Source organism: Heloderma suspectum, chromosome 2 (assembly GCF_057233095.1).
Source record: "Heloderma suspectum isolate Gila_16-S chromosome 2, 16-S_ref, whole genome shotgun sequence".
NCBI lineage: Eukaryota > Metazoa > Chordata > Lepidosauria > Squamata > Helodermatidae > Heloderma > Heloderma suspectum.
In genome coordinates this window covers 1343658-1363787 of record NC_139459.1, presented here as the reverse complement: position 1 = coordinate 1363787, position 20130 = coordinate 1343658, and the positions used below count along the sequence as shown (strand labels likewise).

At 52.7% G+C, this 20130-nt stretch overlaps 1 protein-coding gene across 1 annotated transcript in view; it reads left to right on the top strand.

Moving 5' to 3' along the window:
• The window catches only part of FAM221B (family with sequence similarity 221 member B), a 62141-nt gene extending 51178 nt beyond the window's left edge, over positions 1–10963 (top strand). The window contains exons 6-8 of the mRNA XM_084832748.1: positions 7031–7234; positions 9204–9323; positions 10676–10963. Of these exons, the coding sequence (XP_084688874.1) occupies positions 7031–7234; positions 9204–9323; positions 10676–10878 (527 nt within the window). The 3' untranslated portion in view covers positions 10879–10963. The remainder of the gene's footprint in view (positions 1–7030; positions 7235–9203; positions 9324–10675) is intronic.
• The last annotated feature ends 9167 nt before the right edge of the window (positions 10964–20130 follow it).

The following is a 20130-nucleotide window of genomic DNA, read 5'->3' as shown; positions in this document are numbered from 1 at the left end:
TTTGGTTTTCTCTTTTGTGTATTTGATTTATTTTATTTGGGCATTCATGCCACTAATGTCCATCTTGTCCACACTGGGCACACTGGTTCTTTTTTAAGAATCTTCTGCCTCTGCTGGGTCTTCTTCTTTTCTTTTTTCGTTTACGTCTTCTTGGGCCTCTGGGTCGAGGGGGGTTTCTGGCGATAGGCATTTGAAAGATGCTCCAAGTACGCTCTGGGGCCTCGGTGGCACCTTGCAGCACTTTAGACACTTTGGTCATATTAATTGACTTCTTTATACCTGCCTTTACGGCTTTTAACAGCAGGGTTTGATACTGGGTGAGGCGCTCTAGCCCAACTTGTGTTTTGGGATTCCAGCAGGGGGGGTTACTTACAAGGAGGCTTTATTGGGTAACTTACAGCACACAGGCGTACTTAATTTTTGGATCAGACAGCTTCTCTGAACCACGAGCTATTGCACTAAATGGGTTTTTATACTATACATGTTACCCATAACACTAGCAAGCATTTTCAGCATAGGCTAGAAGTGTTTGGTTCTCAGGCACAGCTTCCTGTAAACAACTTCGCTTCCCAAAGTGCTTGATAACACTTTTTATTTATTAGTATGGGAAGACAATTTTTTTTCTCTTTCTTTTGCTTTCTTTTTCTTTGCTGATCTGCCTGTATTGCAGATCATGTTTCAAACTTTTTATATAAAACTTTCTGCTCCATGCACCAGCCTTGTCTCTTTATTTGTCTTTTTCAAGTTAAACTTACTTAAACTTTTCTGCCTTACACTAGTCCCACTGACACACATTTGGGATAGGCTCTTCTCCTTCTAGTTACATTTTCTTCATTTTAAAGAACTATTACATTATTGTGGCTACTTTATCCCAGGTAATAAGCTCTAGGCACAATCAGCTGCTTTTAATTTACCCTGGGGGCAACTATGGCCACGCTTCTTTTTTATAAATGTTTTTTCTTTGCCTTTTGCCTTTTCTTTTTCTCTCTTCTCTATCTGTCTTCTACTTTCTCTATTCCTTCTTTTCTATTTGCTTTTGTCTTTTCTCTTCGTTATCCATTGGGAACCACACTTAGTATCATTTGGAGTTGCAACTAACACTAATCTGCAAATATTACATATACTTTATGATATCTAAGAAATCATAAAATATACACAACAAACTTTTTCTGCAATTTAACACAATGAATGGAAAACACTTTTTGCATGGTAAGGCATGATGGAGCAGATCCAGCAATTATACTGCTCTTCTGGCTGAAAGCTCAGGGCTCATCAAAATCAAGGGACAGGCATACCAACACACACAAAGAGTTCTAGGTCACCATTTTTGCATCGGCAACTCTATGCTGCATGAGTTCTGGCAGAAGGAAATCTAAAAGTCACAGATCAAACTCAGCCTGCTGTACACTGAGCTGACTACAAACACAGACACATGGTCTACAGTGATGAGAGTTCAAGTTTATCCAAAGCTTCACAGCACTGTCCATGGCAAGTCTTTGACAATTTAAAATTTTAGTTTATGTGCAGAGTGTCTCTAAAAAGCCCAGATGATGATGGAGGCAAACAGTGAAGGCTCTGGGCAATGAAGATGCGATGTTTCCAGCAAAGGCTCTCTACTTTTGCATGAGTTTAAAAAGGGAAAGTGTGGCCCTACACCCCTTTTGACAGACAAGGGCCTTTAACTTTTTAGCAAGGCCTCTGTCTAAACAGAGCGGCACAGCTCAGCTCTCTAGCCGTGACACTTTAACTTGGGCAACTCCTCTGTAAATTTTATTTTACTTCTGTCAGGTTCTCTCACAGACATTTTAAAAACTTACTCTTTTTTTTTCTCTTCTAACCTGGTACACGAAAGCACTGAAACACTGAGTGCCGAAACTCAGGACGCTGGGGGGTGATGGGCATCGCTTTATACTTGCATTTTTCAGGCAGCCATTAATCTTCGGGGAGGCGGTGGGGTGATTTGCAGGACTTCAAAGGCAAGCTTCTCTGTTTGTTTGGATTTGTAAATCCCAAGCTTAAAACAGGACATGATGAGGTACAGGGCAGCCAAATTCTTGCTTTGGCACGGGCAACAAATAACTCGGGTCAGCTTTCTTCGCTGGGGTCTCAAACAGGAAAACAGTCTTAATTTAAAGTTGTAACATCACTGACAGCGTCAGCCAGCCAGCTACACAGATCTCATTGTTTTTCAAGACAGTTGCTCCAATATCTTCTTTTCTTCTCAATCAGGTTGGGTCTCCCAGCTTACACAGTTTATTGCAGCTTTCAGGAGCATGGTAGTAGCGCGATTTTGGCTTGGCCAGGAACATGCTGTCTGGTTTCTCGGTCTCTTCAGCACACACACTCAGGCAGTGTAACACTGGACACTCAAATCAGTGAGATTTCTTCATTGCAGGGAATCCCACGGCAAAAGCTTAATGGTTACGCTCTTCAGAAATCATATAGCTGATGGTCAGTAGCTACAGGCTCTATGCAATTTTAACACAGTTCAAAGCTAAACACGGTTACCTTGACAGAGATCTTCAACGTGGTCTTTCCGCTTCATTCTGCTTTGGGACAGTCTTATGGCACACTTTTCACTCGAAGAGGGGTCTAGCCTGTGCTCTGGGGCTGATTCTTCACCTTTATTTTCTATTTTGCCTTCATCTTCTGGGTCTTCATTTTCAGTTTCCATTTCTTAGGGATTTCATCTCAATTAGGCGAGGTGATGATGTTGCACAACTCAGAACGTTGTGGGCAATTTTTCTGCCCCCCCTCTCTCGGCGCGCTAGGCTAACAGCTACGTCTTCGGCCTTACACTCTCACGCTCCCACGGTTCGTTAAAAGCCAGGCTGTCCTGCAACATTTCTCTAATTAACAGCCTCAGATCTTGTCCTTTTTTTCCTCTCAGCTCGACCTTGAGCTTTTTGCTGTTTTCTCTTTCTATTCTGAATTTTTAAAAAAACACCTTTTTCTTTCTTTGTTTGACATACATCTCAAGGGGGTGCAAGGTTTGCTTCCCCCACCACCCATAGCCTCCCTCCTAAATTGAAGACAGACACAATTAGGGAATGGGAATTGGTCAGTGAGTAAGGGGTCTCACTGGCCGACACAAGAGGATTTTTCACACCACGCACTTTGCTACTGGCCTGGGCACCCGGACGGTCAACGGTATGCGTCAGAAACCGCAGTAGCCACTCACACAATCATCAATCTCTCCACTGCATCCATATGTCCCTGCCACCCACTTTTCCCACTTTTTACCAGAGCGGAAAACGGCTTCCCCAGCTTCCTACTGAGTACTGGCGTGCTGGGTACTGGCGCCCGCTCGGGGGTGTGATCAGGCCCCCCTTCTACCCGCAAGGAGTAGGTTCTTTTGTATACGTATACCACCAACACTGACCTTCTTCATGAGGCGGGGCCCTCTTTTTTTCTGCCCAGTGGCCTTTCTCCCTAAAGGCGGGGCCCTCTTTTTCCCATATACTTGCCTTTCTCCTGAAGGCTTCCAATGTGGGTTTCAACTCAATTGCAGCTGCGATATAGGCAGGGCTCAAGTTCCTTCCTCCGCTTCCCAAGGTTCTCTTGCCGCTCACTGCCGTTTGGGCGATCCCGGCGCAGGCTTTCTCCCATTCACTCGACAAAAAGGTCGGTGGCGCCAAGAAAGGGAGGCATGCGCCGAGCTCGTCTTCCCGGTGCGGAGATCAAGAGCAGGCAACTGCCACCTGTCTGGCTCAGAGCCTGCCAGATCCGAGTCACGGCACCATTTATGTTGCAGAACCCAGAGTCAGAGAGACCACGGAGTGAAGGAAAAAGAGATCCTTTATTTAACGCGCGGGCTTAAGGCTGGAATCGTTTCCAAAGAGCCAGAAGCCCCGATTTACATTAGCACATTGGTTTTATAGACATTGTGACACATATGAAACGGCTCCTCCTCTCCCTCCCGCATGGGGTTGCAATCCTCAACATTTCTTCTCTTAGCACTATTGTTTATAATACAAGAACTGGGTTATAGGGTAGCCATGATAAGGACAGAACAGAAGAGAACAGCAGAGAACAAGATATACAATTATATGACCTTTGACAAGATAAGGAATTCCTGTGTCTCGTCAGCTTACAACAATATATTCAAGGGAGAAAGAGCTCAGCAAGAACATGAAGCATGAGACTGCATGAGGCTACTTAGTCTGACCCCTGATATGGCTGCTACAAGGCCTCATCTGGAGTACTGTGTCCAGTTCTGGGCACCACACTTTAAGAAGGATGCAGACAACTGGAGAGGGTTCAGAGGAGGGTAACAAAGATGATCAGAGGACTGGAAACAAAGCCCTATGAAGAGAGACTGAAAGAACTGGGCATGTTTAGCCTTGAGAATAGAAGACTGAGGGGAGATAGGATAGCACTCTTCAAGTACTTGAAAGGTTGCCACAGAGAGGAAGGCCAGGATCGCTTCTCGATCATTCCAGAGTGCAGGGCACGGAATAATGGGCTCAAGTGACAGGAAGCCAGATTCCGGCTGAACATCAGGAGAAACTTCCTGTTAGAGCAATCCGACAATGGAACCAATTGCCTAGGGAGGTGGTGGGCTCTCCCACACTGGGGGCGTTCAAGGCGAGGCTGGACAGCCATCTGTCAGGGATGCTCTGACTTGGATTCCTGCATTGAGCAGGGGGTTGGACTCGACAGCCTTGTAGGCCCCTTCCAACCCTACTATTCTATGATTCTACTATTATTGGGCGCTATTAGAGCTGTTCTCTCCGTTGCGGTGCATGAGCCTTCGTCCATTGTTACCCCCACCTTACCTCTCCCTTCCCAGTAGGAGTCAGTTTAAAGCCCTCCTGATGAAGTTCTTCATGCTGTGGCCAAACACATTCTTCCCATCCTTTCTGAGGTGCAACCCATCCCTTGCCAACAGCCCATCTTCCAGGAAGTATAGCCCGTGGTCCCAGACTCCAAATCTCTCTCGTTGGCACCACCTTCGTAGCCAGTCATTCACCCAGAGTATTTTCCTTTCCCTTTCTATCCCTCTTCTAACTACTGGAAGGATGGAGGAGAAAATTATCTGAGCCCCAAAGTTCTTGAGTTTCCATCCCAAAGCTTCAAAGTCTGATGTGATTTCTTTGTAGCTTCACTTGGTGGTATCATTTGTTCCGACGTGGATGAGAAGAAGGGGATACCTGTAAGTGGGCTTTATGAGTGTAGGCAACCCTTCACTCATGTCTCTAATCCATCCTCCTGGAAGACAGCGTAACTGGCGAGTCCACGGGTCTTCGCGACGTACTTGGGTTTTGATCCCTTGCAGCAAGGAGTCTCCCACTACTACTACTCTTAATAGGCTCTAAGAAACAGTGCATCTTGGCAGCGTGTAGGAATGGACTGGACTGACGTTGAGCATGAATGGGCTGTTTCATTATTTTTATTTCAGTGCATTTGTAGTTTGGTGCCTCTTCCCCTCTGAAAGGGGGACTCACAGGGACTTATGAAGAATATCAAGTTAGACCGTTAAGCTCACAACCTTAGCCCACACATCTTTTCTTCTGTGAAGTGGTGTAATTTGTGTGTGGTGTATGGAAAGAGGGTGCTTAACCTCAACTGCAACACTGTACCACCCGGCCCGCTTTATTCCCACCAAGCATCTGAGCTTCCAAAGCAGTTGCAAGTGTCCTGCAGCAGGCCAGCAGGGAAACTCCACGTGGTAGATCGGTATTCTTCTGTCACTGCATAAGAACATAAGGGAGCAATCTGTCTGGAGGGCCACAGGATTGTTCAGTTTCTGGGAACGGAGGTTGGAGCCAGGGCTCTGGCCTTGGTTCCCAGAAACAGTGTCTCTCCCCCCCCCATAGCCAGTGCGGTTCTCCCCATGCGGGCTACATCTCTGTGCTAAGAAATGGCGCATGGAGACAGGGAAAAGGGGGAGGGGACCGTGGAAGCCGCGTTACACAGCTTCCTATTGGGCCTCCAGGCCCCGTCCCTCTCCCTGAAGCTGCACCTAGGCGGAAAAATGCAGGGCAGCCAGAGCCCGGAGGGGAGGGTCCCCTCTGTGCTCCATCTGCCCTGCAGAGGACAGTCGGAGGCCTCCGATCTGGGAGGCTGGCGACCATCCAGATAGGACTGTGCTGCGCTGGACCAGACCCAGGGTCCATCTAGTCCAGCATTCTTCTCAAACAGCGGCCCAGCAGCTGCTCACGGGACAGCCACAAGCAGGACACGAGTGCGACTGCACGTTCTCTGTGCTGCAGCTCCAAATCCAGAAGACGCTTGAATTCTCATGTCATTTAGCCTTGTGGTTAGTGCCACACTGGAACCTCCTCTGTGCTGAGCAAGCCTAAGAAGGGGGGCCTCTTGCTGGTCAGGACCCTCCATGCCAGCTGTTGAGATAAGGCATGGGCCAGCTCACAGGAGGATTCCTCAGGTGCTTCCTAAGGCAATACGGGACCGGACAATGTGGGGCATCTTTGCTGTTCCCAGGCACTCCATTGTCCCCATCTGGATTTGGGCCTGAAGACCAAGAAAAAGTGTGGGTGCCTGGAGGGTAAGTTGTAAGCCAGCATAATTTGTGGCATTACACCACATCAGCACTGATCATGGAGCGTGTCCGTTAAGACATCAGCCTTCGTTTCTAGTCTATCAATTAACTCCAGTTTATTCAAGGTGACCGAGAGCCCATGTTATGCAACTCCGCAGCAGAATAAGTGAACTCTTCTTCTCCTAGCTCTGCCCTGAGGGTGATTCTGCCCCAACATGGCTAAACCAGCCATTAAAAGGGTTTTATAAAGGCGCGCGCGCGCACATACACTATGCACACATACACACTGCAATATTTGTTGCTGCAAATGCTGTAGAGATGCCACAGGAGACCGAAGTGTTGAAAACGCTGTGCTACTCCGACTGCCAGCCATCTCCAAAGTGCTCCTGCCCTCAGCCTCAGTTCTTCCCTGGTGCTTCCCAGAACTGCTTCCCCCCACGCCCTGCTCAGGGAATACTTTGGTTCTTGTTGCTACCCTCCCCACCCCCAGCCAGCCCCCTCTCCTGACGAGCCTGCTGTCTGTTTCAGAGAGGCGGGCAACCGTGCCCTGCACTGTGCCCAACTGCAGATGCCAGAGCTACATGTTCATCCCATCACGCCCAGAGGAGGTGGGTGAATTTTGGCTGCAGAGGAGAACTGGCTTTGATGCAGCTGCCTGGAGGGCAAAATGCCGCTGCAAACACACCCACGAGGAGCACGCACCGACCGGAGCCTGGGCCTGCGGGGCCAGAGGTGAGTGGGGCTGTGCCTTTTCCCCAGCAGGGAGCAGGTGCCTGAGCACGGGAGGACCTTGGCTGCGATGCTGCTCTTGGGAAGGGGACTCGGGGAGAATGCACAGAGCACTGGAGATGTGGAGGCTCGGGGTGGGGGGAATGGGGCATTTTTCCAAAGGAAAAATAGGCTTTCCCTGAGGAGCCCCTCTGCCTCCCCCAGCTCCACATCCCACGGAGCTGCTTGCAGGGTTCGAGAGGCAGAGACCAGGCTCAGACGAGCCATGGCGCTTGCAGGTGCCCTGGTGCACGCCCCGCCCCGCCTGGGGTTGCCACGCAGCCTGAGCCCACTGCATAGCCCACACTCCCCAGCCTTGCATGACACGACTATCCTCCGAGTGGGGGTTGCAAATCCAAAACGGGGGCTGCACGTGCCCCACACGCGCCACAGACTCACCGAGGGTTAAATAACCCACGGCGGGCGGCTGTGTTGTGCGGATGCCCCCAGAGACTCCTTTGAGACCCTCAGCTCACCTAGGAGAAATTGGCCCTTTGGGAGAAGGCTGGCTCTGGCTGCACAGAGGTCAGGTCAGCTGTGCGCTGGCTGAGTGCCACCTGAGGCCAAGAACGCGGCGCACAGGTGCCCCAAAGAAATCCGTGGCAAGAAGGGGTCACCTCGGCTGGGATCACGCTCCCGCTGCCTTTGGGGCTCCTCCCAAGAATGGTCCCTCCCCCACATGTGTGGCTGCCAGGGGCTGGAGGGAGGCCCTTTGCCTGTGCTCAAGCAGCCCTGTGCGCATGCCATGTCCCGCCCACCCAGACAGGACGTGGGGGGAGGGGGGGCACTGGCCCGTTTCCTCCACAGTGGGGAGCCCACTTCTAGGCTGCCACCCCATGGTCCTCGCCAGAGTGTCCTGGGGGCTGTGGGAAGGGTGGTGGGCCTGTGGTGGTGTTGTACCCCAACTCCCATCAGCCTCAGCTGGCAGGACCAGTGGCTGGGCATGATGGGAGTTGGAGTCCAACCACAACTGGAGGGCCCCTGGTTCCCCACTCCTGAGTTAGAGGGCCACCTGGATCTCCCTTTCAAGGGCAGACGAAGAGGCCCAGTCTGGGCAGGGGGATCGACCCCAAAGGGCCCCTCCCCACCTCCGCAGCACCTGCCTCTCCGAAGCCAGCAGAAGCAAAAGGGGGCAGACGGGGGGATAGTTTGCCATGGGCAGAAGGCTCCTCCAAAGCCCTCCCAGTCTCCAGACGTGCCCTTGGGAAGGGCGGAAATGTAGGCCAGCCCTGGGGCCGGTGCACGCACTTTCAGCCGACTGCAAGCAATGGGCGCGAAACGTCTGAAGAAGAAAAGGAGCCTGCAAGAAGCGGCGCGGCCGCGACAAAGCGCTGCGCCCCCCGGCGCCAGCTGGGCCGGGCTATGGCGAGGGCCCCTCCTCCGCCTTCGGGCGCCCGCCCGCGGGGAGGCGGGCGCGGCGCCTCCCTCCGCATCGCGCGGGTCGAGCGCCTTCCCGTCCCTGTGCCGGGAGCTGGCGGAGGCGCTTCTGCCGCGGCACAGCTGACCACGCCGCTGCCCCGCGCTTCCCCAGCCCCTGGCCAGGCGGCGCGAGCGGAAGCAGCGCGCACGGAGGGGCGCGGGAGGGGGCAAGCCGGGGCGGCTCCCGAGGGCCAGGAGAGGTGCGGGCGAGCAGTGGCCGCCGCGTGCCCCCCGCGGGCGGGCCTGCCGGGGCTCCTCCTGACTTCTCTTCGGCATCGCCCCGCGGGGGCGGTTAGCGACCGGCCCGAAGCTGCTGCCCGGGCGACCCCGGCGGCTGAGCAGGGCCTTGAACCAGGGCGCCACGGCCTGCCCGGAGGCCGCGCGCCGCGCCGCAGCAGCTCGAAGCGGCCCAGCTGACGCTCCTGCCCAGCGAGGAGCCCGGGGCCCGCGGCAGAGACGCCCAGCGTGGCCCGGCAGCCCCTGCCTCGGGCACTGACGCGCCCTCCCCCTCTAGGCTGCCCCTGCGCGGGGTTCACGTCCAGCTTCCTGTGCGCAGCCTGCGACCGGCGCTGGGAGGAGCACGAGACCTTCTTCGAGTCCGAGGAGACGCGCCGCAAAGGCGGCCGGCCATGCGGTACGGCGGGGCGGGCTGCGCGGGGCGGGGCGGGGCGGGAGGCGCGCCGCCGGGGGCCTGGCTGTGCTCCTGGGGCGCGTGACCTGCGCGAGGCGGGGCCAGGGCGGCCCCGCTGCGCCCCCTCGCCGGGGCCGGGCCGGGCTCGTGGCCGGCCCTGCGCCCTGGGCGGGGCTGTGAGCAGGCACAGCGGCTGCTCGGGCCCCCTCCTGTCAGCCAAGCCCCGCCGCTCCCGCCTGGCCGGCCGGCCGGCCGGCCAGAGAACTCCCGGCCCCCGGCCCGCCCTCCGGAGGGCAGGGGCGGCGCAGCCTCGCCTTTGCGCAGGGCAGGGGGAGCGCCCTGGGCCGCGCCCCGCCTGCCGCGCGGATGCCGCGCGCCACCCAAGGCCGGCGGAAGCAGAACGCCTTCCGGGCTGGAGCCGCTCAGGCCCGGCCCTTGGCCCTCCCCGCACGCCGCAGGCGCCGGCGCCCTCCGCTGAAGCTAGCCCTCTCTGCCCCACCCGCCCCGGGCCTCTGCCCCAGCCGAGAGGATGCCAGGAAGGCCGGCTGGGCTGTACCGGGTGCTTTGTGGCGGCCAGCGAGGGCCTCTGACTCCCGATCGATCAGGAGCAGCCCCAAAATGGCTCTCCGCTGGGCCCTGCCCTGACGTATTCCGCGGAAATGAAGAAGGCTGGGCAGGGTGGCCCGGAGTGGGCTTCTGTGTGGATGGGTGGTGAGCTCCCTTCGGTTTTGGGGCACACACCAAAACCCTGGTCTCAGAATTCTTGACTTCTAGGCAGAGGTCTTCTGCACCAGGCTCCGTTTGGTGGATCTGATGGTTCTAGTAAAAAACAAGGAACATCTTCCACACCGGAGGTCGGCCTGCCCTCGAGCTAAGCTGGCCCTTGGACCTTCAGTGGGGCCTTCTGGGATTGCCGTGCTCTCCACTGCTTTGCACAAACCTGCCGCAGCCACTGGGCGACGAGCGCACGGGAGCAGCAGCCGTGAGGATGTGCAGACCCAGTTGCCCCCAGGGGGTTCTCCAGCTTTCCTCTGCTCTGTTGCCTTCAGCAACCCAACTAATTCCACCAATCTAAATCTAGATTCTATAGCTGCCTGGAAGATTTGCATCAAGCATGTCATTTGCAAACGCGGAGGTCTCTCACAACAGACTCGTGGCCCAGCCCGAGAGCAACCTTTTGTGTGTGCAGAGAATTCATCAGCCACACCTCCCTTTTCCACCACAGTCCTGGCTGGCTTAATGGGCGACTGACTCACTTGCTCTGAACAAAGTCCTTCCCTTCATTCTGGCCTTGTGCCCCTGGAGCCGCCCCCCACAGCACCGCTGTGTCCCACACCTGCCTCTCTCTCCCCCAGGAGAAGCCTATCTGCCCTTTGCTGAGATGCCCGAACTGCGCAACGCCATGCTCACCGGGCGCACGGAGGACAACTCTGCCTACCAGGCCCTGCTGCAGGGCCAGGCCCACCAGGCCCTGCCTGCCCCCTCTGGCTCACGTGCTCTGCCTCTTCCCCCCTCAGGGCCACGGAGGCTAGTGGAGAAAGACGACAAGAAGGCCTAAGGGTGGCCTGCAGACAGGAGCGAGCCGTGGCACAGCTGAAGGCAATAAAGAGCGGTTGCTCTGGGCACGTGTCTGGGTGTGTGTTCAGGTAGGGGCGGAGGCTCCACAGAGGCCCTGACTCCAGGGCAGCCCTAGGCCTCCATAGCAGGGGAGAGGCAGCCATTGTGCCCTGCAGAGCCAGCGGGCTACTTCCACATCTTGGGGCCAACCAGGATCCTGGATGGTGAGATGAGGGATGTACCAAGCACCGCCTTTCTGCCCTGCTGCCAGCCGTGCTGTGAGGTCCACCAGGGCAAGCCCCAGCCCTTCCCATGCCAACAGGGACCCCACATCACAGACTGCCAGGCCCTTGTGCTGCCACTGCTGTGGCAGCCGCACCTGTGCCTCGGAAGGCCACGCTCCCTGCCATGCTGGGGCCACACGAGGCCAGAGGACAGGGCCAGTGCCCAGTGGAAAAAAGAGCTTCCATCAGAAAATGGAAGTCTTGCCCAAGTGAGGAAAACAAAAGGGAGCACAAGCTTGCACAAAGGTGATGCAAGCAGACAAAAAGAGATGCAAAAAAGCATTTTGAAGAGCATATCGCTAACAACATCAAGGCCAAAAATAACGAATTCTTTAAATATATCAGAAGCAGAAAACCAGCTAGGAAGGCAGTTGGACCATAGAATCATACAAAATTGTGGAATAGTAGGGTTGGAAGAGGCTTACAAGGCCATCAAATCCAGCCCCCTACTCCATGAAGGAGTCCAGATCAGAGCATCCCTGGCAGGTGGCTGTCCAGCCTCGCCTTGGACGCCTCCAGTGTGGGAGAGCCCACCACCTCCCAAGGTAATTGGTTCCATTGTCCTATTCCTCTTACAGTCAGGAATTTTTTCCTGATGTTCAGCTGGAATCTGGCTTCCTGTAACTTGAGCCCATTATTCCGTGCCCTGCACTCTGGAATGATCGAGAAGAGATCCTGGCCTTCCTCTCTGTGACAACCTTCCAAGTACTTGAAGAGTGCTATCATATCTCCCCTCAGTCTTCTCAAGGCTAAACATGCCCAGTTCTTTCAGTCTCTCTTCATAGGGCTTTGTTTCCAGTCCCCTGATCATCTTTGTTGCCCTCCTCTGAACCCTCTCCAGTTTGTCTGCATCCTTCTTCACCTGTGGTGCCCAGAACTGGACACAGTACTCCAGATGAGGCCTAACCAGTGCTGAGTAGAGGGGAACTAGGACTTCCCGGGATTTGGAAGCTATGCTTCTATGAATGCAGCCCAAAAGAGCATTGGCCTTTTTTGCGGCCACATCACATTGTTGGCTCATATTCAGCTTGTGATCGACAACAATTCCAAGATCCTTCTCGCTTGTAGTGTGGTTGAGCCACGTATCCCCCATCTTGTAAGTGTGCATTTGGTTTCTTTTTCCTAGGTGCAGAACTGGGCATTTCTCCCTATTAAATGTCATTCTGTTGTTTTCTGCCCAGCGCTCCAGTCTATCCAGATCACTTTGAATGTTGTTTCTGTCTTCCAAAGTATTAGTTATCCCACCCAATTTTGTGTCATCTGCAAATTTGATCAGCATTCCCTGCACCTCCTCCTCCAAGTCATTCATAAAAATGTTGACGAGCACTGGGCCCAGGACTGAGCCCTGCAGTACCCCACTCGTTACCTCTCCCCAGTTGGAGAAGGTCCCATTGATGAGCACTCTTTGAGTCCGATTCTGTAGCCAACTGTGGATCCACCGGATCGTTGTTTTCTCTAGCCCACTTTGAGCTCGTTTGCTGATCAGGATATCATGGGGCACTTTGTCAAAAGCTTTGCTGAAGTCGAGGTATATGATGTCTACAGCATGCCCACGGTCCACAAGGGAGGTGACTTGATCCAAAAATGAGATCAGATTCGTCTGGCAGGACTTGTTTTTGACAAATCCACGTTGGCTTCGAGTAATCACGGCATTGTTGTCAAGGTGCTTCCAGATGGATTCCTTCATCATCTCCTCCAGAATTTTCCCAGGGATTGATGTCAGACTGACTGGTCTGTAGTTCCCAGGTTCCTCCTTTTTACCCTTTTTGAAGATAGGGACAACATTAGCCCTCCTCCAGTCATCTCGCACTTCCCCCGTCCTCCATGATTTCTCAAAGAGAACAGACAGTGGTTCTGAGAGTTCTTCTGCCAGTTCCGTTATTACTCTAGGGTGCAGTTCATCTGGCCCTGGAGATTTGAACTCATTCAAAGTAATGAGGTGTTCCTTGACCATATGCCTATCGATCTCAATCTGCAATCCTGCCCCTTCAGCCTGTACTTCGCCTTTGCCAGGGGGTCATAGACCCTCTTTTGGGAGAAGACTGAGCCAAAGTAGGAATTGAGCACCTCTGCCTTTTCTTTGTCATCTGTTACAGTTTTATAAAGTATTAGCTATCCTGCCCAATTTTGTGTCATCTGAAAAATCTGATCAGCATTCCACAGTTGGCTACAGAATCGGACTCAAAGAGTGCTTATCAGTGGGACCTTCTCAAACTGGGGAGAGGTAACGAGTGGGGTAGCGCAGGGCTCAGTCCTGGGCCCAGTGCTCTTCAACATTTGTATGAATGACTTGGAGGAGGAGGTTCAGGGAATGCTGATCAAATTTGCAGATGACACCAAATTGGGTGGGATAGCTAATACTTTGGAAGACAGAAACAAAATTCAAAGTGATCTGGATAGACTGGAGCGCTGGGCAGAAAACAACAGAATGACATTTAATAGGGATAAATGCCCAGTTCTGCACCTAGGAAAAAGAAACCAAATGCACACTTACAAGATGGGGGATACGTGGCTCAACCACACTACAAGCGAGAAGGATCTTGGAATTATTGTCGATCACAAGCTGAATATGAGCCAACAATGTGATGTGGCTGCAAAAAAGGCCAATGCTCTTTTGGCCTGCATTCATAGAAACATAGCTTCCAAATCCCGGGAAGTCCTAGTTCCCCTCTACTCAGCACTGGTTAGGCCTCATCTGGAGTACTGTGTCCAGTTCTGGGCACCACACTTGAGGAAGGATGCAGACAAACTGGAGAGGGTTCAAAGGAGGGCAACAAAGATGATCAGGGGACTGGAAACAAAGCCCTATGAAGAGAGACTGAAAGAACTGGGCATGTTTAGCCTTGAGAAGAGAAGACTGAGGGGAGATATGATAGCACTCTTCAAGCACTTGAAAGGTCACAGAGAAAAAGGCCAGGATCTCTTCTTGATCATCCCAGAGTGCAGGACACGGAATCATGGGCTCAAGTGACAGGAAGCCAGATTCCGGCTGAACATCAGGAAAAACGTCCTGACTGTAAGAGCAATATGACAATGGAACCAATTACCTGGGGAGGTGGTGGGCTCTCCCACACTGGAGGCGTTCAAGACGAGGCTGGACAGCCATCTGTCAGGGATGCTCTGACTTGGATTCCTGCATTGAGCAGGGGGTTGGACTCGATGGCCTTGATTTTGAATTCTATGATTCTATGACTCCTTTTCTCGTTAGAGTTGCTTGCCATGGGACCTTACTGATCACTGTTCTGAGTTTATTAAAATCAGCTTTCCTAAAATCCAGGGTATGCATTTGACTACACTTGGCTTTTGCTTCCCTTAGAACCAAGAACTCAAGTGCAACATGGTCGCTTTCCCCCAGAGTTCCTGTAACTGCTACTTTATCCACTAAGTCATCTCTGTTGGTTAGGATCAAGTCAAGGATAGCCGATCCTCTAGTTCCTTCCTCTACTTTCTGTAGGAGGAAGTTATCCGCCACACGTCAGGAATGTCCTGGAGGGGCCATGTTTTGCAGAATTTGTCTCCCAACCAATATCGGGGAAATTGAAATCCCCCAGTACTACTACATCATGCTTCCTTAAAACATTGGCTGTTTGCTTTTCAAAAGTTTCATCCTCGTCTTCTCCTTGGTTGGGTGGCCGGTAGTTGACTCCGACCACCAGGTTCCTTTTATTCTTTGCTCCATTTATTTTAACCTAGATGCTCTCGATGGGGCTACCAAGCTCATCCTCCTGTATTTCTGTGCAGAGATATGTGTTTTTCACATACAGTGAATCATGTGAATATGGGTTTTTCACATACAGTGAACCAAGATGAGTGGGAGCTTTTAAAAAAGGAAATTCTCAAGGCACAATCACAAACCCTTCCAACAAGAAGAATAGGTGCAAGAGAACAGAAGAAGTCAATGTGGCTTCACAAAAAGCTTAGGGATGACCTGAAAACAAAAAAGGACACATATAGGAAGTGGAAAGAAGGCCAAGTAACAAAGGAAGAGTACAGGCAGGTAGCACAGAATTGCAGGGATGGCGTCAGGAAGGCTAAAGCTGAGAATGAGCTGAGGTTAGCGAGGGATGCTAAAAACAAAAAGGCTTTCTTCAGCTATGTGCATAGTAAAAGGCAGAGGAAAGAAATGGTTGTTCAGCTGTTAAATAAGGATGGCCAAATGATAACAGATGACAAAGACAAGGCAGAAGTGCTCAATTCCTACTTTGGCTCAGTCTTCTCCCAAAAGAGGATCTATGACCCCCCTGGCAAAGGCGAAGTGCAGGCTGAAGGGGCAGGATTGCAGCTTGAGATCGACAGGCATATGGTCAAGGAACACCACATTCCTTTGAATGAGTTCAAATCTCCAGGGCCAGATGAACTGCATCCTAGAGTCATAAAGGAACTGGCAGAAGAACTCTCAGAACCGCTGTCTATTCTCTTTGAGAAACCATGGAGGACGGGGGAAGTGCCGGATGACTGGAGGAGGGCTAATGTTGTCCCTATCTTCCAAATGGGTAAAAAGTAGGGATGGGGGAGAATTTCTCCCCGAAACTTCGGGGGGCCGAGTGCCAATGTGTTCGGTTCTCCGAAGGTTGTTCGGGGAGAAATTCTCTCCCCCCCCCCCCGGGATGGGACTTACCTTTCACGAATGTCCCTCCCGGCGGTGGTTCGGCAGGTCTTCGTCAGGGGCAGGGGCGGCAGCCAGTCTTTCGACTGGCTGCCGCCGCCGCCATTACAAGAAAAGTAAAAAAAAACAACGCCCCTGTGATAGGCTACGTAACGATTAATGTAGCCTATCACGGCTAGATTTGCAAAGTCAGCCGTGATAGGCTATGTTAATCGTCACGTAGCCTATCACGGGTGACTTTAAAAAAAAAAAAAATGCGTACGGCTAATGGCGGCCCCCATAGGGAGCCGCCATTCGCGTTCCTTATTTGGTCCCTGTAGTCTACGTAAATCTTTACGTAGACTACGGCGAAAGTAAGGACAATGCAAATAGCGTTGCCCTTATTTTCGCCATAGTCTACGTAAATCTTTACGTAGACTACAGGGACCAAATAAGGAACGCGAATGGCGGCTCCCTATGGGGGCCGCCATTTGTGTACGCGCTTCCCCCCCGCCCCAAAGTCACCCGTGATAGGCTACGTGACGATTAACGTAGCCTATCACGGCTGACTTTGCAGATCTAGCCATGATAGGCTACGATAATCGTTACGTAGCCTATCACAGGGGCGGGTTTTTTTTTTTTCCTTTTGAAGTTCGCGGCCGGGGAGACGGGGCGCTTCTCCCCGGCCTGCATTTTGGCCGGGCGAGGCGGGAAGCCTCCCCCCCGGCCTGAATTTCGGCCGGGCGAGGAGGGAAGCCTCCCCCCCCAGCCTGAACTTCGGGGGGAGCAGCGAAGCGCCTCCCCCCCACCGTGAAGCAAGCTGCGAGACCAGGTAAGTGACTTTCGTGCATCCCTAGTAAAAAGGAGGAGCCTGGGAACTACAGACCAGTCTGTCTGACATCAATCCCTGAGAAAATTCTGGAGCAGATCATAAAGCAATCCATCTGGAAGCAGCTTGACAACAATGCCGTGATTACTCGAAGCCAACATGGATTTGTCAAAAACAAGTCCTGCCAGACAAATCTGATATCACTTTTTGATCAAGTAACCTCCCTTGTAGACCATGGGAATGCTGTAGACATCATATACCTCGACTTCAGCAAAGCTTTTGACAAAGTGCCCCATGATATCCTGATGAGCAAATGAGCTCAAAGTGGGCTAGAGGAAACAACGATCCGGTGGATCCACAGTTGGCTACAGAATCGGACTCAAAGAGTGCTTATCAATGGGACCTTCTCAAGCTGGGGAGAGGTAATGAGTGGGGTAGCGCAGGGCTCAGTCCTGGGCCCAGTGCTCTTCAACATTTGTATTAATGACTTGGAGGAGGAGGTGCAGGGAATGCTGATCAAATTTGAAGATGACACAAAATTGGGTGGGATAACTAATAGTTTGGATGACAGAAACAACATTCAAAGTGATCTGGACTGGGATAGACTGGAGCGCTGGGCAGAAAACAACAGAATGACATTTAATAGGGAGAAATGCCCAGTTCTGCACCTAGGAAAAAGAAACCAAATGCACAGTTGCAAGATGGGGGATATGTGGCTCAACCACACTACAAGCGAGAAAGATCTTGGAATTGTTGTCGATCACAAGCTGAATCTGAGCCAACAATATGATGTGGCTGCAAAAAAGGCAAATGCTCTTTTGGGCTGCATTCAGAGAAGCATGGCTTCCAAATCCCGGGAAGTACTAGTTCCCCTTTACTCAGCACTGGTTAGGCCTCATCTGGAGTACTGTGTCCAGTTCTGGGCACCACACTTGAAGAAGGATGCAGACAAACTGGAGAGGGTTCAGAGGAGGGCAACAAAGATGATCAGGGGACTGGAAACAAAGCCCTATGAAGAGAGACTGAAAGAACTGGGCATGCTTAGCCTTGAGAAGAGAAGACTGAGGGGAGATATGATAGCACTCTTCAAGTACTTGAAAGGTTGTCACAGAGAAGAAGGCCAGGATCTCTTCTTGATCATCCCAGAGTGCAGGACACGGAATCATGGGCTCAAGTTGCAGGAAGCCAGATTCCGGCTGAACATCAGGAAAAACGTCCTGAGTGTCAGAGCAATACGGCAATGGAACCAATTACCTGGGGAGGCGGTGGGATCTCCCAGACTGGAGGCCTTCAAGACGAGGCTGGACAGCCATCTGTCAGGGATGCTCTGACTTGGATTCCTGCATTGAGCAGGGGGTTGGACTCGATGGCCTTGTGGGCCCCTTCCAGCCTTAGTATTCTATGATTCTATAAACTCAGCAGTCATGGAATAAGAGGATCAGTAAGTGGTTAATGAACAGAAGGAAGAGAGCAGGAATAAATGGTAAATTCTCCCAATGGAGGAAAGTAAATAGTGGGGTTCCACAGGGATCTTCAACGTACATTCGGAGGCCATCCTCACAGGAGCACCTCGGGACTTCATGGAGACCATGGCCTCCTGGGAGCTGCACCATATTCTAACTGGGCCCACCCACGTAGCCGGTCATGCACTAGACCTTGTGTTTGTTTCTGGAGAAGCGGGGAGTGATCTGGAAGTCGGGGGTATATCCACCACCCCCTTGTCATGGTCAGATCACTATCTGGTGATGTTGGACTTCTCGGTTCCACAACCCCTCCGCAGGGGTGGAGGACCCATTAAAATGGTCCGCCTCAGGCGTCTTATGGATCCAAATGGATTCCTGAACGCGCTTGGGGATTCTCTGGGGCATGCCAACGGCCACTTGGTCGAGACCCTGGTGGGTGGCTGGAATGCCGCAATTACTGGGGCATTAGATCGGGTGGCTCCGAAACGCCCTCTCCCCCTGAACAGGGCTCGGACTGCACCATGGTTCAATCCGCGGTTACGAGCTCTGAAACAGGAGGTGAGACGGCTAGAGCGCCGGTGGCGGAAGTCTCGCTCCAAAGACGATCAGACACGGGCTAAAGCTGTATCTTCAGCCTATCACGTGGCGGTGAAGGCAGCAAAAAAGGAATGTTATGCTGCCTCCATCGCGTCTGCAGAGTGCTGTCCCAGGAGGCTGTTCCAATTGGTCTGGAGCCTGGTCGGTCCTGTGGCTCCGGAACCACTGGAGCATTCTAAGGCCTCCTGTAAGGCTTTGGCAAGGCACTTTGCAGATAAAATTGATCAGATTAGGTGTGTTACTCTGCACACTGTGGATACAGTTAGTGAGCAAGAGGCGGCCTGTGGCCAACCGGTTTTGTGGGATCGGTTCCAGCTTCCTCCTGATGAAGTGGACAAGGTGCTTTCATCTGTAAGGCCGACCACCTGCTTACTTGATCCTTGCCCATCTTGGCTCATTATGAGCTGCTGAGAGAGACTGGGTGAGGGGATCAGGGCGGTGGTGAACGCCTCCCTTGAGGAGGGAGTGATGCCATCAGCCCTCAAGGAGGCAGTGATAAGACCACTCTTAAAGAAGCCCTCCTTGGATCCTCAAGTTCTGAACAACTTTCGCCCAGTCTCAAATCTGCCATTTTTGGGCAAGGTGATTGAGCGGGTGGTGGCAGTGCAGTTGAAGGCACACTTGGAAGAAACTGATTATCTAGACCCATTTCAGTCGGGCTTCAGGCCTGGGCATGGGACAGAAACGGCCTTGGTCGCCTTGGTGGATGATATGAGGAGGGCTCTGGATAGGGGTGAATGCTCCTTCCTTGTTCTCCTCGACCTCTCAGCGGCTTTTGATACCGTTGACCACAGTATCCTCCTGGACCGCCTGGAGGGGTTGGGCATTGGAGACACTGTATTGCGGTGGTTCCGGTCCTTCCTCTCCGGCAGGTACCAGAGGGTAGCACTGGGAGAGGAGGTTTTGGACCCGTGGCCACTTACTTGTGGGGTGCCACAGGGTTCCATCCTCTCCCCGATGCTATTTAACATCTATGTGAAGCCGCTGGGGGCTATCATCAGGAGGTTTGGGGTGCAGTGTCATCAATATGCGGATGACACGCAGCTCTACCTCTCATTCAAATCTTCACCAAGGTTGGCCGTAGAATCCCTGTCCAAATGTCTGGAGACCGTGAGTGGCTGGATGGGGAGGAATAGGCTGAAGCTGAACCCTGACAAGACCGAGGTACTTTTGGTGGGAGACAAGAGGAGGCTGGGGGATGTTGACCTGGTGTTGAATGGGGTACGGCTACCCTTGAAAGACCAGGTCCGCAGCCTGGGGGTCATTTTGGACTCCCAGCTGTCCATGGAGGCTCAGGTGTCAGCTGTGAGCCGGACAGCGCTGTATCACCTCCATCTGATACGGCGGCTGCGCCCCTTCCTTCCCGACCATCTGCTCCCATCGGTAGTACATGCCCTGGTCTCCTCTCGTTTAGACTACTGTAATGCGCTCTACGTGGGGTTACCCTTGAAGACAGTGTAGTGTAGTGGTGAGAGTGACGGACTGGGAGCCGGGA